A 17,957-nucleotide genomic window follows, 5' to 3' on the forward strand; every position below is an offset into this window, starting at 1 on the left:
AAAACCTTTGTCCTTCTTCCCTGGAAGGAGGGCCCGTGGAATGACGACTGTGTGAATGTGTGTGTGGGTGTGTGTAGGGGGGATGTGAGCAGATACTTTGCGGATGAGCACCTCTGGGCGTCGGGCGTAATCAGAGTTGGACCTGCTCATAATGGCCGATCCAGCTGTCGGCCAGCTCGCACAGGGTGCTGTACCGCCGTTCAAACTCCTCCTGACTGCAGTGCTGCAGGAGCTGACCCACCTCCTCCGTGAGGAGCGCCACGGCCAAGTGCTTATCCCGGGTCTCACTCCACCTGCTGCTCACAACGTCACCGAGGCTGGAAGCACAGCCTGCCGTCCACTCAGCTGGCAGCATGTCTGGCTGGAGCACCTGGCGGCGGGCACTGAGCATGGTGAGGATGTGGCGGCAGGGCAGACGGAAGGCCTGGTTAAAGTAGCAGCTGCAGCTGGCCGGGGTCTGGGGCTGCACCCTATGGGTGTCCTCCAGGATCTGTATGTTCACCTTTTCGGAACCAGAGCCGATGAGGTGCGTGGATTTCTGGACCACGGCAAGCTCGCCCAGGCAGAGCTGGGCGGCCAGCCCCGTGCAGATGGCATTAAGGGAGTATTGGATGCGGGCTTCTACCAACTGTTCCACTTTGGGGCTTTCGGGGCTGCCACCCATAGGGGGATGATTGTTCGGGGGACTCAGGCCCAGGCTGAAACTCGCCTTGTCTCCTGAGTTCTGCTGCAGGTATCGGAACAGGGCAGTCATGCCTTTTTCCACAGATGGGGTGGTGCCGAAGAGCTGGCTGAGGACGTGGGCGGTGACCTCCAGGCCCTGGAAGTAGTGGCTGCTCTCGGCTCGGCTTCTCCAGCGGTGGGCCAACCAGATGCGGTCGTTGAGCAGCCAGTGTGAGTGGAGCTCCGGCAGCTGGGCCGGCGGGATGCAGGTGCTCAGGAGTGTATACAATTTCCTCAGGTTTCCAGCTGTGGCCGAGCACATCGTGCTCTGCAGGGAGGTCAGGAGGACCCTCTCCACGGGCTGTTCGAGGGACAGTTGATAGAACTTGCCCTGGAAGAACTTACAGATGTGGAAGGCTGAGAGCAGGACCTCAGCCGTGGGGAACTCCATAGCGAGGGTGGGCAGCAGGAGGAAGTGGGGATCCACCAGGATGGTACAGACTCTCTCCCATGCTGGGTTAAACTTCTTGAATACCTGGAGCATCTGGGCCAAGCCTTCAGCATCCTCCTTGGCAGGAATGGCAAAGTAGACTGCCCGGGCAAGATGACCCTCCAGCTGCACCCGAGGTCCATCCACCAGGAAGGTATATAACACCTTGCCCCTTGGGTTATAGGTCCGGTGGATAAATAAGATTTCAGGAAAATGGGCGAAGACCCCCTGCATAAAGCAGCTTTGATAGTTGAGGGCATCTAACTGGGCAGTCTTGCTAAGTTGACAGAGCAGCAGAGGTGAGCTTGGGTCCTCAGTCAGGAGCTCATTCAGCATTGTCAGGGCCATGGGGGAGATGGGAGACGTCTAGATGCCAAGGTCAAAGTACCTGCTCTGTAAGGCTGCTGTATGGAAGGCTCTCACTCTCTCTCAAGCTCCAACTGAGTTGAGGCTTGAGGCCGGACTGTAGTTCCCAGATCTTGTTCCAAAGATGGGCCTATGGAGAGGAACAGAGGTTTAAGGAGACAGTAGGGGCTTGACTCTTCAATTATGCATCCAGACATTTTATTGCTGATACTATGTGTCAGCACTGTTCTGGGGAATATGCAATAAACATGTAAACAAACAAGGATATATCAGATAATGAAGTTTACAAAGACCACAAAACAGGGTAATAGTAAGCTGGAGGAGGGAAGGATACTTTAGCCAAAGTAACCAGTGAAGTCCTCTCTGGGGGGTGGTGGGAGGATGACTTGGAGCTGAGAGCTAATTGATAAGAAGCCAGCACGGAAAGATTTGGTTCCATAAGATTTAAATGAGTGTGAAGGCCGGGGCTGCCTTTTTTTTTTTTTCCCCTTAAAGAGCATTTTAAATATTTGTATTGCACTTTATATTTACAAATTACTTCTTGGCCTCCATTCTTTCATTCGTCCTGGTATATACAAGAGAACTGCAATTGCCCCAAACTTGCTGGGTGATCTTGGGCAAGTCAGTGACCTCTCTGAGCTTCAATCCCTTCAACCATAAAACAGGATTAACAAATGTTCATAGTCTCTTCTCCCTCTACGTAAATCCCTCTATTAACTGCAATACTATGTTCACGTTTCCTCTATTTAGCCCCCAAACCGGGTTACTGTCTCCATTTTACAGATGAGAAACTGAGGCTCAAAGAGGTTAAGTGACGTGCCCACCATTACTCTATAAGTAGCTGGAAGTTGAGTCTTTGGCTCGGGATTCTGGCTGCTTTCCAGGGTACCTGAGGTTCACAAACCAGAGACAGAGAGAGGATGTGGCCTCTGACCTCTCACCTCTAACCCGGGTGGGAGGATGTGGATGTCTGACATTCCCATTCGGAGTCTGGCCGGAGCCAGAAGAGAAGTCAACCTCCCACCCCTTTGGGAGCTGTGTCATGGTGACTGCGGTCACCAGCTGCCTCACACCTCCACCCCTTCAGAAATTACCCACAGCTTGGCTCCGTCGCCATTTCTCCCTATTTGACCCTGACTCTGACTCTGACTGACCTCTGGGCTCACCAACCGCGGCGCCAGCTTCGCCGTGACTCTGGCCAATGGCCTGAGGAATTTGCTTCCGGTCTTTGGTGCTCCGACCAACCGTAGCCCGACGACTCGTGGGCGGGTGCCGTTACCAGAGATACGAGGGGCCCGGCTGGCGGCAACCAATGAAAGCCTGAAGACACTAGCATCCTGGCGAGTCTGAGCACTGAGGCTGAAACTGGAGCCTCACGTGTGGGAAGAGCACAGGAAGTGTGCGTTACTATGGAAACTCCCTCCGAAGCCAAAAAAAGAAAAAATAAATAGCAGTGTTTCACGGATTTTTTTCTTTTCTGGTCAAATTACAAAACCCCAGGAGGGTAGGAAGGGGTGCCTATGTAATGAATGGTACAGGGTCTTCTGCCTTATGGGGAAACTGAGGGCCAGGTCTCAAATTCCGCCTCTCCAACAGGGGTCAAGGGGCCCAACTCTTGGAATTAAAGAGACCCAGATCTTGAGAGAGCTGAACTCCGGTGTTGCCCAGCCCAACCCCCTCCAGTATTTTGCAGGCGAGCTCCAGCACAGCGCTGTGACTGTTAAGGTCATCTTTTGACCTCGGTTCCCCTGAAGATGGCTCTTGGAAAGCTGGGTGGCTACCAGGCTTTAGGTGATTAAGACTGCAAACTACCAACAACAAAAGTCTGTGTTGGTGCTTAAAACTGCACTGAATCTAGAGGGTAAATTGGAATTAGAACAGGCCAACACACTAATTTTTACAGATGAGGAAACTGGGGTCAAAGAAATTAGGGACTTGCCCACAGTCTCCCAGCAAGTTGAGGGCAGTCAAGTCTCAGACCCAGGTTTCTTCCCTCCCAATCTATTTGGCTTCTTCCTGCTAGAATATGAGGCAGCCTGAAATCAATGTTGAAGGCTCGGTTGCAGGAAGAGGGTGAAGTAAGGGGCCGACTGCTACTCATTGAATCTGAGGCGTCAGGCTCCATTTGGTTCCACAACCCCCATCCGATTCCTTCCCTGTTCAGGCAGAACGCATTTCTCCTGCTTCTTTGATTTTATTTAAAAAGCAAAAACAAAACAAAAACTTTAATATGAATAAAATAGGTACAAATAACAAATTCTTTGTAAAGAGCAGCAACAGCCAAGGATCACCCTCCTTCCTTTCGTCCCTGAAACCAGGCTCTTCTATCAGGTCCGTTTTATCTCACCCTAACCTGGGGCAGGGTTTCATCTCTATGTAGTGAATAAGATCTAAATTCAGGGGTTGAGGGAGAACGAGGGACGACCCTTCAGCATGGAGATAACTTTGGCCTTGAACAATGAATGAGGCTCCCGAGGAAAATCAAAGGTAGGGCAGAAAAGGGGTAGACTCAAAGGACTGTCACAAAGTGGGGTTCTTCTTCTTCCTGTTGGAACAATTTTCCTCACCCTCCCTAGGAAGATATTGGTTAAAACGCTGACACCTAGCATGTCCTGCCTGCTTTGAGCTCTCAGACTTCCAGGGAGAGTGGTCTGTGGCCCATTGTGCCAGTGCAGGTGCTTCAATCGTGAATTGTGGCTCCAGGAGGAGCGAGTCCCTCCCCTTCCTCCTGCTTTCCCCAGAGGAAAGGGAGGCGGCCCACATCCTTGAAGTCCTCCGGCTGCTGACTGGGCTCAGGAGGCTGGCAGGAGGCCGCCCAGATGTCCACAATCTTGCACACGGTGGAACAGCGCTCCTGCAGCTCTGGAGCTCGCGAGCTCCCTGCTTAGGTCCTGAATCACGTCGTTCCGTCCTTTCTCCCCTGGCTGGCCTGCGTTCGGTATCAGGACAGGGTCCCGGAGCCCCCCGCTGGGCCCGAGGAGGTGCTGGTACCTCTTCTGCCACCGGCGGCACACCATGGCTTCGCCCACGGGCCTCTGGCTGGTGTGCAGCAGGGCCAAAATGTGCCGGCGTGGCAGGTGGTACCGCTGTTGAAAGGAGCAGCTGCAGCTGCAGCCGTCCTTGCTCGCCTGGTGGGAGTCCTCTAGCAGCTGCACGTCCACGGAGCAGCCAGCCACGTCCACCAGGTGCGTGGAGTTCTGCACCACCGCCCACTCATTGTGGCATAGCTTGTAGGCCAGATCGGAGCCACTCTGGAGTAAGGAGTCTAGCATGCCGCCCTGGGAGGGCTGCCCCTGGGGCTGCTGCTGCGGCGCCCGCGCCTGCTGCAGCTCTGGCTGTGCCTCTTGCATGGGCAGCCTGATGAAGCTCCCCCCGCAGATTCCAGAAGCCTTCTTGGACTTTGGTGCCTTGCTTGCTGACCGGGCTCTCTTTAACCTGGGGGGAGCAGTGGGAAAGTTCTTCAAGACTTTGGTGTTAAAGAAGTCTATGTAATCCACAAAGCGGAGGATGCAGTCCAGCAGGGACTGCTGTTCCCAGAAGAGGCTCGACACCTTGCTGGTGACGACGTCCAGGCTGTCCATGTAGGTGTTACAGGCGTGCAGGCCCTTCCTGACGTGCATGTACCACAGCAGTTCACACGAGAACCAGTGGGCCTGAAGGAAGCTGAAGAGCTGCTCGTTGAGCAGGGCTTGGGACATCTGGCAGAGATTTTGCAGGCTGGCCTCAGAAGTGACAAACACGGCCTCCCGCAGGGCTTCTTTCATGAGCCTTTTAAAGGATGGATCTGCTGAACTACGATGCAACTTCTTCTCCAAGAGTCGGGTCGTGTGATAGATGGAGAGGAGGATGCGGGCAGCAGGGAAGATCTCCTGCAGGATGGCTCGATGAGGGAAGGACGGGTCCACGAAGACCACCTTGACCTTGGGCCAATCTGAGTTGAACTCTGTAAAGATACTCAGCATCTTGGCCACGGAGGTGGCTGTCTCGGCCTTGAGCACCGCAAAGTGTACCACTCACCCCTCTCGTTCCTTGCTCTCCACCAAGAAAGCGTAGAGGATGTGGCCGTGGGCATTCTCCACCCGGTGCAGCAAGAGATTCTCAGGGAAGCGGATGAAGAGGTCGCTCATCTTGCTGCTCTGGAAGCTGAGCCTGTCCAGGTCTTGGCTGCTGCCCACACTGAAGGAGGCCATGGAACCCACATCCACCTTAAGAAAGTTCTTCATCACTTTGGCTATCTTGGCCAGGTCAGAAGGAGTGATGCCCTCCTGCTCTGGCTTTGAGGGTGTTTGGACCTTATCTAAGCAAAATGATGGCTCAAACAGGGACTTCTCAGCTGTGCCAAGGTCTTTGTTGATCGTGGGCTGTGCAGGCTGGAGTTTCTTCTGAGATTTGCCAGTGGCGTCTCCTCTAGGACCCGCGGTTTTGGAGTCAACGTGTATATGCTGTGTGTTGAGTTCACTGATAAACAGTCTATCCAGTTTCTCATTGTACCGCAGGAGCAAGTATGCTGGGCACGTAGCTGCCGCTACTGTTCTCTTCCTGTTTGACTGGGTCCGAATACAGACAAATTTCACCTGCACATATCTAGGGAAGGCAGAGGTGAAAATGAAAAAGGTGCTGACCACCCCCTTTCTCTTACAAGTCAACGCCCTGCAGGGACTTATAGCAGCTGATACATTTCCGGGAGACCACAGTGCACTACGGGAAGTAGGAAAGGTTTACGTTTTCTCTCCAGTCCCAAAGTATTCAGGTCTTTCTTCAAGACCCCATCCAACTAAAACACCCTTCATGTTCATCTACAGAAGTTCTAAGCCCCAACTCCTTTTTTTTACTCTCAGTTTCCCATCTGTCGTTGTCAACAATTCGATCTGAGGCAAAGATACAAGGGAAAATAGGTAAGAGGGAGCAGCAGAGCCGGTTACTCACTGTTTAAAGTGGCCCCTTCATTCCTGCCTTTAGGGAGCCATTGCCTCCTCTGCCTTCTCCTCTAGGCAGCAAAAATAAAAGAGGCCTCGGGGGTTAGGGTATATCTGGGATCTGGGGTCACCGTTGACTTAAAGAAAAATGTCCACATCCTAAGAGAGTGAGAACCCCTGGGCTAGATGATCTTTAGGATCCTGCTAGCTTTGCCATTCTAGGCTGAAAGTGCTGAGTCAAAGGAGAAGAGTAATTAAGTTGAACATCTGCTCTTTCCCCTCCTATCCTCATTCAACCCGTGCTTCAAGGCCCAAACCAGGCCCCACCTTCTCCAGGAAACCTTTATGGAGGCCCTCAAGCCACAGTAATTGCTCCTCACTTCAGATTCATAGCATTTATTTAAAGGAAAAGGCTTAGCAGATTTTCTGGGTAGCGGTAGTGGTTAAACAGTGGATATGCTGGAAGCTGACGCTCTGGATTTGAATCCAGGCTCTACCACTCAGAAGCTGTTTGACCTTGGGCAAGTTACTTCATCTCTCTGTGTGCAGAGTAACTGCACAACTCCTCATCATAAAATGAAACTAACTAGGGTTGTTATGAAAATTAAATAAGCCACAGACATAAGATTTAGCCCAGAGCCTGGTTCAGCCTTTCATTTATTCTAAATAAAAGTCATCTACTGTTACTACAGCTCCTAAGCCTTGTGACCTTTTCTTGGGCATTTATGCAGTGTCTTTCCAATTGGATGGGGTTGTTTTCAAGTGGCAAGGGCAAGTCAGTCCTCAGTGTATTCCAAGCACCTAACACCACTGCTGCTCCTTCAGCAGATGCTTGTCGAAGATGTGATGGATGAATGACGCAGGGACCACAGGTGGGCGGGACGGGTCACACACCTGCCTCCCAGAGAGTGTCCTAACCCAAAGATCGGGGAAGGGGGGGAAAAAATCTCAGCCCCTGGCATGACATGACACAGCCTGGGCATCTCACCAACCCCCCTCCAAACACTCTGGCCCAGCTGGTCCTGTTTGCTCATCCTGTGGGGCAAGCTTAGAAAAATAGGAAGTCACGCCTGAAATAACAGGGCGGAGGGGCCTGAGGCTGAAAATGCCTGCACTTGTGGTGTGCGCAGTGCCAGGGCGGCAACACCGTCCCCAGCTCAGGGAGCAGCCCAGTAGCACGGCAAGGCCAGCGAGGGGTGACCGCGGTGTAGCCTCTGCCTAACTCTTCCACCTGTTTTCCACTGTCCCAACTGTCTTGTTTTATTGTACCCTAGAAAGACAAACTGTCTACTACTTCCCATGTTCACTACACTGTGTCTCACCTCTATGCCTTTGCTCGGGTTGTCTTTCTGTCTGGAATGCCCTACCCATCTGTCTTCATCTCAGAGCTAACTCATCCTTCAGGACTACGTGCAACTACCATCTTTCCTAGGATGCCTCCCCCAAGCCCTCAGATTGGGCCCTACCCTTCTGCTGGCTCAACATCTTAGCAAAGATCTTAGCTCATCACTTTATATGGACTTTACGTGTTCATAGTATATGCTTGTTAACCTATCTTTTTTTTCCAAAAAAAAGATACTGGTGAGTGCCAACCATAAAGCTCTTTCCACCTTTCCTGGTTCTATTAATGATTGCACCTCCCAGGGTGGAGACATTGGCATTCTTTTTAATTCCTCCTTCTCCATGTCTATATCCAGTGTGGTAAGTCTTTTAAATTCTTTCTTCCCACTATTACATATATTAAGAATTATTATATGCCAGGCTACATGTAAGCCCCTTACATGCATCCTTTTACACTAAGAAAAGGGTTCTATCATCCACATTTTACAGATGAGGCAACAGGCTTAAAGAGCTTCTCAAGGATGAGAATCTGGGATTTAATCCTCCAGCTAAAACTGGACGACCTGGGATGTGAACTAAGCCTGCCTGGCTACAGTCTATGTAGTTAACCATTATGTTGCCTGTCTTCTTTCAAAATACTTCTCCCTCTCTGAATTCTCATTTTTACCCTCCTCAGCTTGACCCTCAACGCTTTGATTGTTCAGGTTCAATAACTTCCTTAAAGATCTCTAAACATACTGTCCTTGTTTGGTGCGTGACGTGCACCATGCACGTCAAACTTAAAGGGTACTAGGTTAAAGCCTCTGTTATTTTTTCCTGCTTCCCTTAATCTTTTTTAATTTTAATTTTTAAATTTTTTGGCTGCACCATGCGGCTTGCAGGATCTTAGTTCCCTGACCAGGGACTGAACCCGAGCCCTCAGCACTGAAAGTGCCAAGTCCTAACCACCGGACCACCAGGGAATTCCCCTGCTTCCCTTAATCTCTGGTATTGAGTATAATTTACACACAGTGAAATACACAAATCTTTTGTAAGAATTCTTTGAGCACTGTAGTAATCTTAATCTGTATTTATTTCTATCTCCCAGGTGAAAGCATAGACTCTCCTCAAGACAGGGATGGGGTTTTACACTTTTCTGAATCTCCCTTAGTGCTTACATCCAAGTGCGCTCAGCCAGGATCTGGAAGAAGGGAGTCAGCCAGTCTTGCTTCCTTTCAATGTTCTCTGTACATGTTTATTTCCTCTACCTGGACTGTGCCCCCAGTGTACTCCCAGTGCCTGGCACTGCACCTGGCACAGAATAGGTGCTCTGAACACACACCCTGAATGAACGTTAAATGAGTGATTGCATGACACAGAAAATTCTCCTTTTAACATGAGTAGCACATTAGGAAGACCACTGGGAGAGTTCTGTCAGGTGACTTGGCTTCTATCCCAGCACTATAACTAACTATAACTTTGGACAAGTCCTTTGTTTAATTTCAAACATTTACTAAGTCCTACTATGTACCAAACACTATACTAGTTGCTCAGAAGGCTACAGAGACAAATTAGATAGTCTCTACTCTCAAAGTCTAGTGAGCAGAGAGATTATTACACAGATGGCCAGTAAAGCCAAAACTAAGTGAATGGTTAAATAGAGGTACAAGCAATATACCTATAATTGAATAAAGAGTGATTTACCCTGACTATAGGGATTGGAACAGATCTAAAGCTTTTGATTAATTTCACATAAGATTTGTGTCCTTGTTGCATGTAAATTGCACCTTGAGCAATGAACAGAATTTTTACAGGTGGAGTCAAGCCATTTTAGACAACATAACCTGAGTTACGAACAAGATTCTGGAGCCAGAAGATCTGAGTTTAAATTCCAGCTTTACCACTTAGCTATGTGAACTTGGACAAGTCACTTCACTTGCTCTCAGCCTCCAATTCTTATCTATAAATATAGAAATAACAAGAGTACTGATCTACGAATAATCAGTACCTGATCCAAGAATCGTCAGTACCACTAAAAGTGAATTCATTTAAAAGGCTGTGGCAGACAGAGAAAGATAACTACTGTATGATATCACTTATATGTGGAATCTAAAAAATACAACAAACTAGTGAATATAACAGAAAAGAAGTAGACTCACAGACAAAGGGAACAGACTAGTGGTTAACAGTGGGGAGAGGGAAGCGGGGAGGGAAAATATAGGGGGTAGGGGATTAAGTGGTACAAGGATATATTGTACAACATGGGGAATATAGCCAATATTTTATAATAAGTATAAAAGGAGTAAAACCTTTGAAAATTGTAAATCACTATATTGTACACCTGTAACTTATATAATATTGTACATCAACTATTCTTCAATTAAAAACAAAAAAAGGCTGTAGCAGGATTGGTTGGTGGCCAACCCAACATCCCTTAGCCCCCTCCTTCCTTCCTTCCTAACTGAAGGCCAATTATATTCAGGTTGCCATTCCTCTCCCACATAGCTAAGTGCTTCGGGGCTACTCTAAGCGAATTAAGGTAATCTCCTTAGGAATGGCCATGGATACTGGCCCAATTCTGCACAAAGAAACATGACAGGAAATGTGCAGGAACCCAGGCAGGCTTTTGCCTCTGGATGTGACTCCTACATTTGTGCCATGTGGCGAGCCATCCTGAGGGCAACGCTGAGAACTGAGGATGGCAGAGTGGAAAGACGGGAAAAGCCTGGGCCGCTGAAACAATCACCTTCTCTGGGCTAAGAAATAATGCATTTTGAGTCAGGGTTTTCGGTTAATTACAGCCAAAAAAAACCTCTCCAGAAACCACATTTCACAGGAAATTAGTGGGAAAAAAAGATTTGAGCAATCTTTAAAAAAATGAGATGAAAATTATGAAAATATTATATTTAATGAAATTTAAGTTATAATGGCAGCTATCTGCCAATTCTTAGAATAATCAAAGAACCACTTAAAGCATCAACTTTTTTTTTTCTTGGTATATCTCCCCCAAACACTCCGATACTTTATTTCCTGTCTTACTTTTGCAATATGTAAGGGTCAATTTTACCAAAATATTCCTGGGCTTTATCACGTTTGCCAAGGGCCTAATTTAATTTTTTGCTATGCAAATCCTTTGCTTTTCACGTCTGTACATATCATTGTCCTGCTGATTTCCCTTTCCATTTGTCAACTGGCATAAGGCTGCAGGTGATATTACTTTCAGGGACTTCACCAAGTCCTACAGCTCTTGGAAGACGTGCAATTTCAGTTTGCAATCAGTTTTATTTGCATTTTATAATCCTTATGTTTACCACATCTATTCATTTGCCAGAAACTCACTACCAAAGATGTTGATGGAACCGGTAGGGTAAGCAGGAAGGAATGACTAAGTAGTGACTAATTTTTAAAGTGGCTAGTTTGTTAGCAAGATTTGTGCTTTCCTACAGAGCCTTGTGATTAGTGATACATGGAAAAATGAAAACTCAGATAACAATGGCTTAGTTCAAAGGGTGTGATGAGGATTAAACAAAACAATGTCTGTAAAGCTCTCAGCAGAATGTCTGGAACATGTTCCAAAAAAGTATTCAAAAAAGGTAGTTATTAAACTGAACAGCAATGGAGAGAGACATTGGAATACTTCACGGTTTGAAGACTAGCAATCCCCCAAAGACATAACAAAAAGAAAAACACAACAGCCATATGTAAAAATATGGGAAGGGAAACTGGGCATAAAATCACAGAATCTCCCAGTCGATTGGGACTTTGGGTCATTTAGTAGTACCTCCCACAACACATTTTTCTGACTCTTAAAAATACCGGGGCTTGAACTTCCCTGGTGGTACAGCTTAAAAATACCGGGGCTTGAACTTCCCTGGTGGTGCAGCGGTTAAGAATCCGCCTGCCAGGGACTTCCCTGGTAGCGCAGTGGTTAAGAATCCGCCTGCCAATGCAGGGGTCACGGGTTCAATCGCTGGTCCGGGAAGATCCCACATGCCACGGAGCAACTAAGCCCGTGCGCCACAACTACTGAGGCTGCACTCTACAGCCCGCGAGCCACAACTACTGAAGCCCATGCGCCTAGAGCCCGTGCTCCGCAACAAGAGAAGCCACGGCAACGAGAAGCCCATGCACCGCAAGGAAGAGTAGCCCCCGCTCACCGCAACTAGAGAAAGCCCGCAGGCAGCAACGAAGACCCAACGCAGCCAAAAATGATAAATAAAATAAAATAAAATAAAAGTTATTTTTTAGAAAAGAATCTGCCTGCCAATGCAGGGGAAACGGGTTCGAACCCTGCTCCGGGAAGATCTCACATGCTGCAGAGCAACTAAGCCTGTGCACCACAACTACTGAGCCCGTGAGCCACAACTACTGAAACCCACGTGCCTAGAGCCCGTGCTCCACAACAAGAGAAGCCAACGTAATGAGAAGTCCGTACACCGCAACGAAGAATAGCCCCCGCTCGCCACAACTAGAGAAAGCCCACGTGCAGCCACGAAGACCCAACGCAGCCTAATTAATTAATTAATTAAATTAAAAAAAAAATACTGGGGCTTCCCTGGTGATCCAGTGGGTAAGACTGCACGCCCCACGCAGGGGGCCCAGGTTCCATCCCTGGTCGGGGAACTAGATCCCGCATGCCGCACATAAGAAGCCCGCGTGCTACAACGAAGATCCTGCATGCCGCAACTAAGACGCGGGGCAGCCTAAATAAATAAATATTTATTTATTTAAGAAAAAAAACCTACTACTTTCCATCATGTACTACAGTTATGACTTTGGCAAATATTTACTGAGCGCTATGCTTCAGCAACTGCATGTATTTTATTTAATCTTCACCACATCCTTCTCATTTTACAGAGGATGAAACTGTGTCATGGAGATTAAAAGTCTTGCCCAAGGTCAGAGTTAAAGCCTGTCTTTTTTTTTGGTTCTTTTATATATATATATATATATATATATATATATATATATATTTTTTTTTTTAATTTTTGGCTGTGTTGGGTCTTTGTTGCTGTGCATGGGCTTTCTCTAGCTGCTGTGAGCAGGGGCTACTCTTCATTGAGGTCTAACCACTGGACCGCCAGGAATTCCCTTTTACTACTATTTTAAAGAAATCATTATTTCTGTGATTAGAGTTTAATATTTGTCTCCCTGACTGGAGGGGAAGCTCCATAAGGGCAGGGACTCAATTTATCTTTTCAACACTGTGTCTCAGGCACTAGCATGGAGAAAGTTTTCAGTTAACGATTGGTAAAATCAATGAATTAAAGGGCTCATACAATGTAATAAGTGATGTGGAGTAATCTCCAAAATACGCTGACAAGTGAGAAAAGCAAAGGTGCAGAATGATGTGTATAAATAGTATGCAGCCACCTGTGTTAAAAAAAAAAAAGGATGGGGCTCCCCTGGTGGCGCAGTGGTTGAGAGTCCGCCTGCCGATGCAGGGGACACGGGTTCGTGCCCCGGTCCGGGAAGATCTCACATGCCGCGGAGCGGCTGGGCCCGTGAGCCATGGCCGCTGAGCCTGTGCATCCGGAGCCTGTGCTCCGCAACAGGAGAGGCCACAACAGTGAGAGGCCTGCGTACCGCAAAAAAAAAGGATACATATGTACACACAAGATATGTTTGTTCAGCTCATGCAGCTCAATATTAAAAAAGCAAACAACCCAATCAAAAATGGGCAGAAGACCTAAATAGACATTTCTCCAAAGAAGACATACAGATGGCCAGGAAGCACATGAAAAGCTGCTCAGCATCACTAATTATTAGAGAAATGCAAATCAAAACTACAATGAGGTATCACCTCACACCAGTTAGAATGGGCATCATCAGAAAATCTACAAACAACAAATGCTGGAGAGGGTGTGGAGAAAAGGGAACCCTCTTGCACTGTTGGTGGGAATATAAGATGATACAGCCACTATGGAGAACAGTATGGAGGTTCCTTAAAAAACTAAAAATAGAATTACCATATGACCGAGCAATCCCACTACTAGGCATACTACTCTGAGAAAACCATAATTCAAAAAGACAGAGGCACCCCAATGTTCATTGCAGCACTATTTACAATAGCCAGGTCATGGAAGCAACCTAAATGCCCATCGAAAGACGAATGGATAAAGAAGATGTGGTACATATATACAATGGAATATTACTCAGCCATAAAAAGGAACGAAATTGGGTCATTTGTAGAGACGTGGAGGGATCTAGAGACTGTCATACGGAGTGAAGTAAGTCAGAAAAAGAAAAACAAATATCGTATATTAACGCATATATGTGGAACCTAGAAAAATGGTACAGATGAACTGGTTTGCAGGGCAGAAATTGAGACACAGATGTAGAGAACAAATGTATGGACACCAAGGGGGAAAAGTGGCAGGGGGTGGTGGTGGTGGTGGGATGAATTGGGAGATTGGGATTGACATATATACACTAATATGTATAAAATGGGTAACAAATAAGAACCTACTGTATAAAATAATAAATAAAATTAAATTTTAAAAAAAGAGATATGTTTGTTCAGGCTCACGGGTATCTCAGGAAGATAATAGCGGTTGTCTCTGGATAACACAGTGGAAGGGACACTGACTTTTAGACCCTTTGATGTAATGTGAAATTTTTAAAAAATTAAATGACTATATTGACCACTCAAAAACAAATTCATTTATTAAGTTGTTCAGCCTGCAAAAACAAAACCAATCCGAACCTCTAATCTGTTAGCTGAGTCCCTTCCATTCTCTTTCACACTGCTCCAGCATAAATCTTCCTTCCAGCCAAGCAGGTCTCCTCACTGCCTTCCAAGTACAGCAATGTTAATATCTGCACTAGCTCACACACCATTTCTCCATCCAGGATGTTAACCTTCCTGTGACAGGCAGAATGGTCCCCCAAAAGACGTCCACTTCCTAATCTCTAAAACCTGTGAATATGTTAGGTTACATGGCAAAGGGGAATTAAGATTGCAGATGGAATCAAGGTTGCTAATTAGCTGATTTTTTAAAGGTAAATTATCCTAGATTATCTGCACAGGGTCCTAAAAAAATGGAAGAGGGAGGCAGAAGGGGAGCCAGAGAGGGAGATGGGACGAAGCAGGGTCAGAGTGATGTGATGTGAGGACTCCGCCAACCACTGTTGGCTTTGAAGATGGAGGCAGGGGACCATGAGTCAAGGAGTGTGGGCAGCTTCTAGAAGCTGGAAAAGACTCGGAAACAGATTCTCCTCTAGGGACTACAGAAAGAAATGCAGCTCTGCTGACACCTTGGTTTTAGCCCAGTCAGATCTGTGCCTGACTTCTAACCTACAGAACAGTAAGATACTAAATTTGTGTTGTTAAAACCACTGTGTTTGTGATAATTTGTTAGAGCAGCAAATACACCTCCTGACACCTCCCCATCTATGGAGCCCAGCTCAAGCCTCCCTTTCTCACTTGCTTCCCTAGCCCACTGCGATTTTTCTCTGAGTCCCTGCAGCACCAGTTCCGCTGAATTACACATTTAACACTCATTCATTCAACAGTTACTTAAGGCCTGCTATAGGACAAGTCCTGTGCTAGACCCTGGAGACCATCCACCTGAAGGGTGTTTACGCGTGATTATGAGGTGTTTGGACTAGATTCTATGCAAGCAGCATGGTGTTAATCAGTGAGAATGCAAAAAATAGTAAAACCAGAGTCCCTCCCTGGAAGAGCTCAGCAAACCAGGGACACCTCTGTAAACTGTGTTCCTTAACGATGTGCAAATAACTGTAACAGGCGCTGTCAGAACATAGAGTAGGAGCATCTAACCTAATCTTCAGGGAGTTAAGAAAGGCTTCCTGGAAATTATGCTAATAACTGAAGGAAAAGTAACAATTAGCTAAGACAGAGTTTTCCACAAGTAGCCCAAAATGACCTCAGATTATACAAGAATATTTAATAGTTATTTAGAAATATATACTATCTTTTTGCCACTATACTGTTACTTCTTATATATTATTGCTTAGATTGGTTCTAAAGCTTCTTTGAATATTAGAAGAATTGCAAGAAAAATGTTAAGTAAATTGTAGTTCAGGATATATAGTACAGAGAGGATAGTATAGAAACAACTAATGTTTGAGGAAAAGGGAGCTAAGATAAGTGGATGTGCAAGGTTATTCTAACCAGCAGACGTGGTAAGTGCAAGGACCAGGAAGCTGTGGGCTTGGGACAGGAGCTGAATGTGGAGTAAGACCCGGTGTAGATGGAGCACATGGTGCAAGATGGGGAGGTCAGAAGGGTCAGATGGTCTGGCCAGCCAGCTTAGTAACAGTCCTGGACTTAATCATGAGGGCAGCGGGAGGCTACTGCCCTTTATCCGGACTGCAAGCAGTTTGAAAGCAGGGCATTTTTTGGTATTCTTTGGCTGCTTAGAACGATGCTACCGGCAGAGATCAAAGTCCAAACACCTCACAATGGTACTTACAGACCTTTTCCATAAACTGCAACTGACACAGCCTCCTGTCAAGCATGGCATCCCACACTGTTTCTCCAACATGCCACCTTCTTTGACGGATCTGTGCCCTCGCTCCACAGCTCCTTCTGGTCAAACCCCTCCGTGATACTTGATATTAACCATTGAACTTCTACACTAGCCCTGTGCCTTCATTCACAACCCAGCAGAAACCATTACTTCCAGTGCGAAGCCTTTCCCTTTCTTCCCAGGCATCTGTCACTTCTTCTGCACATCTCTTTTAAAGCATTTATCACATACTAGTTGGTTTACCTAAGTCCAACTCTATGCCACCTCAAGCTCTTTGAGGGCAGGTTTAGTTACTTATTCATCTTTATGTTAGCTGTACCCAGCACAGCACTGGACTTCAGAGTAGGGGAAAAAAACACAGCCTGCCTGCTTAGAGAGTGAGCTTTGGCCAAACGCCTCAACCCAGAGGTCTCAAACTCAGATACACTTTGACTCACTGAGCTGGCCTATAGAGTGTGTGATTACATTTGAATTGATTTTTTAAAAAAGTGGACATATTCGCAAAAAGCCTGGATTGCTGACTCCACTTGTCCCAAATCTGGGAACACTGGATCTTCATTTTCACATGGCAGCCATCAGCTGGAGTTAATTGGCCTGCTCGCCATTTTGCCCAGTTCACACTTCTGTTCTCCCTAGCACAAACACCTGGTGTTGGTTATTTCATCATTCCTTTTTGTATAGTTAAAGTTAAATTTTCTTACACTGGGATGTTTCACCTGAGTCCTTAAGGCAATTGAGTTTTCAACCCTTAGCTTAGCCTCCAAGCTTCTCTTCTCATCTGCCAAATGGAAGAAATAACATTTGCCTATAATTTTCAATACAGTCCTGTGGGGTAAAGCATACAGAATAGAGAACGCTGCCTGGGACATGGGAAGTGTTTGAAAAAAGGTGGTAAATCTCAGGAGCTCAAGAACCATGTACAGAACGAACAAATGAATGAATGAATGAACAAACTACCCAATAAATGACCAGTGTTACTGCTTTGTAAAGAGAAGGCTGATGAAGAAAATTCTCGCCAAGGCGTTTTTATCTATTTGTGAAGGCCATACTTTGTGTCTGGGATACGGCAGGTGCTCAAAAAATGGGACAAACTGCAGCTATTATGGATTCCATAAAAGCTGTGAATGAAGGCGTGAGTGAGGGAAGGTGAAGCGGGTGGTCAAAAAGCGATGCCTATGGAGCTTTTGCGCTTTTCACCAGGCACACGGCAGGTGCTCAGTAAGTGCCTGTGGAATCCTCAAAGAGACAGGGGCCCAGCTGCACTCCCTCCTCCTCCAGGCCGCCCTCCTGGGGACCATCCGGCCTCCTCCCCACCCTCCTGCCCCGCCCCCGCCCCCACCTTACAGGATGTCCTCGCGGATGGAGGTGCCATGGTTGAGGTTGTGGAAGCGGACGGAGACGCAGTCCCTGAGAATGAAGGAGCACCTGTTCTCCTTTTTGTAGGCGCTGAAGCACTCCTTGAAGTCCTCGTAGGTCTTGAAGCAGCTGCCTAGCTCCATGGCCGCCCCCTCTGCCCACACCAGGGGCTGCACCAAGATAAACACCAGGGGTCAGAGGTCACCTCTGAGGGTCTACCGGCTGGCGTGGGCCCAGGACGCCTTAAGGGTGGGCCCCTATTGGGTGGCCTGTTAACGGAGCTCAGGAGAAGCCCTCGGCCTGAGAGGGTTACCGTAGGTTGGGGGGCGTCTTCGCTCTCTGACAGAGGGG

The 17,957-nt window shown here is 47.3% G+C and overlaps 2 protein-coding genes across 2 annotated transcripts; both read right to left on the bottom strand.

The window, feature by feature from the left end:
• Positions 1 to 94: 94 nt before the first annotated feature.
• Positions 95 to 17,637, bottom strand: ZSWIM1 (zinc finger SWIM-type containing 1). The gene is made up of 2 exons (XM_029219756.1): positions 17,590 to 17,637; positions 95 to 1,649 (listed from the first exon to the last, which is right to left on the bottom strand). Exon 2 carries the CDS (start codon positions 1,499 to 1,501, stop codon positions 131 to 133), a length of 1,371 nt encoding a protein of 456 aa, XP_029075589.1. The 5' UTR covers positions 1,502 to 1,649; positions 17,590 to 17,637; the 3' UTR covers positions 95 to 130.
• ZSWIM3 (zinc finger SWIM-type containing 3) lies at positions 3,704 to 17,771 on the bottom strand. Its single transcript, XM_029219748.1, is given in 3 exon segments — positions 3,704 to 4,386; positions 4,388 to 6,103; positions 17,595 to 17,771. Coding segments are annotated over 3 exon segments (2,058 nt in total). The 5' UTR covers positions 17,750 to 17,771; the 3' UTR covers positions 3,704 to 4,199.
• Positions 17,772 to 17,957: the final 186 nt, after the last annotated feature.

Source organism: Monodon monoceros, unplaced genomic scaffold (genome assembly GCF_005190385.1).
Source record: "Monodon monoceros isolate NGI ecotype Baffin Bay Population unplaced genomic scaffold, NGI_Narwhal_1 Super_Scaffold_13, whole genome shotgun sequence".
Classification (NCBI taxonomy): domain Eukaryota; kingdom Metazoa; phylum Chordata; class Mammalia; order Artiodactyla; family Monodontidae; genus Monodon; species Monodon monoceros.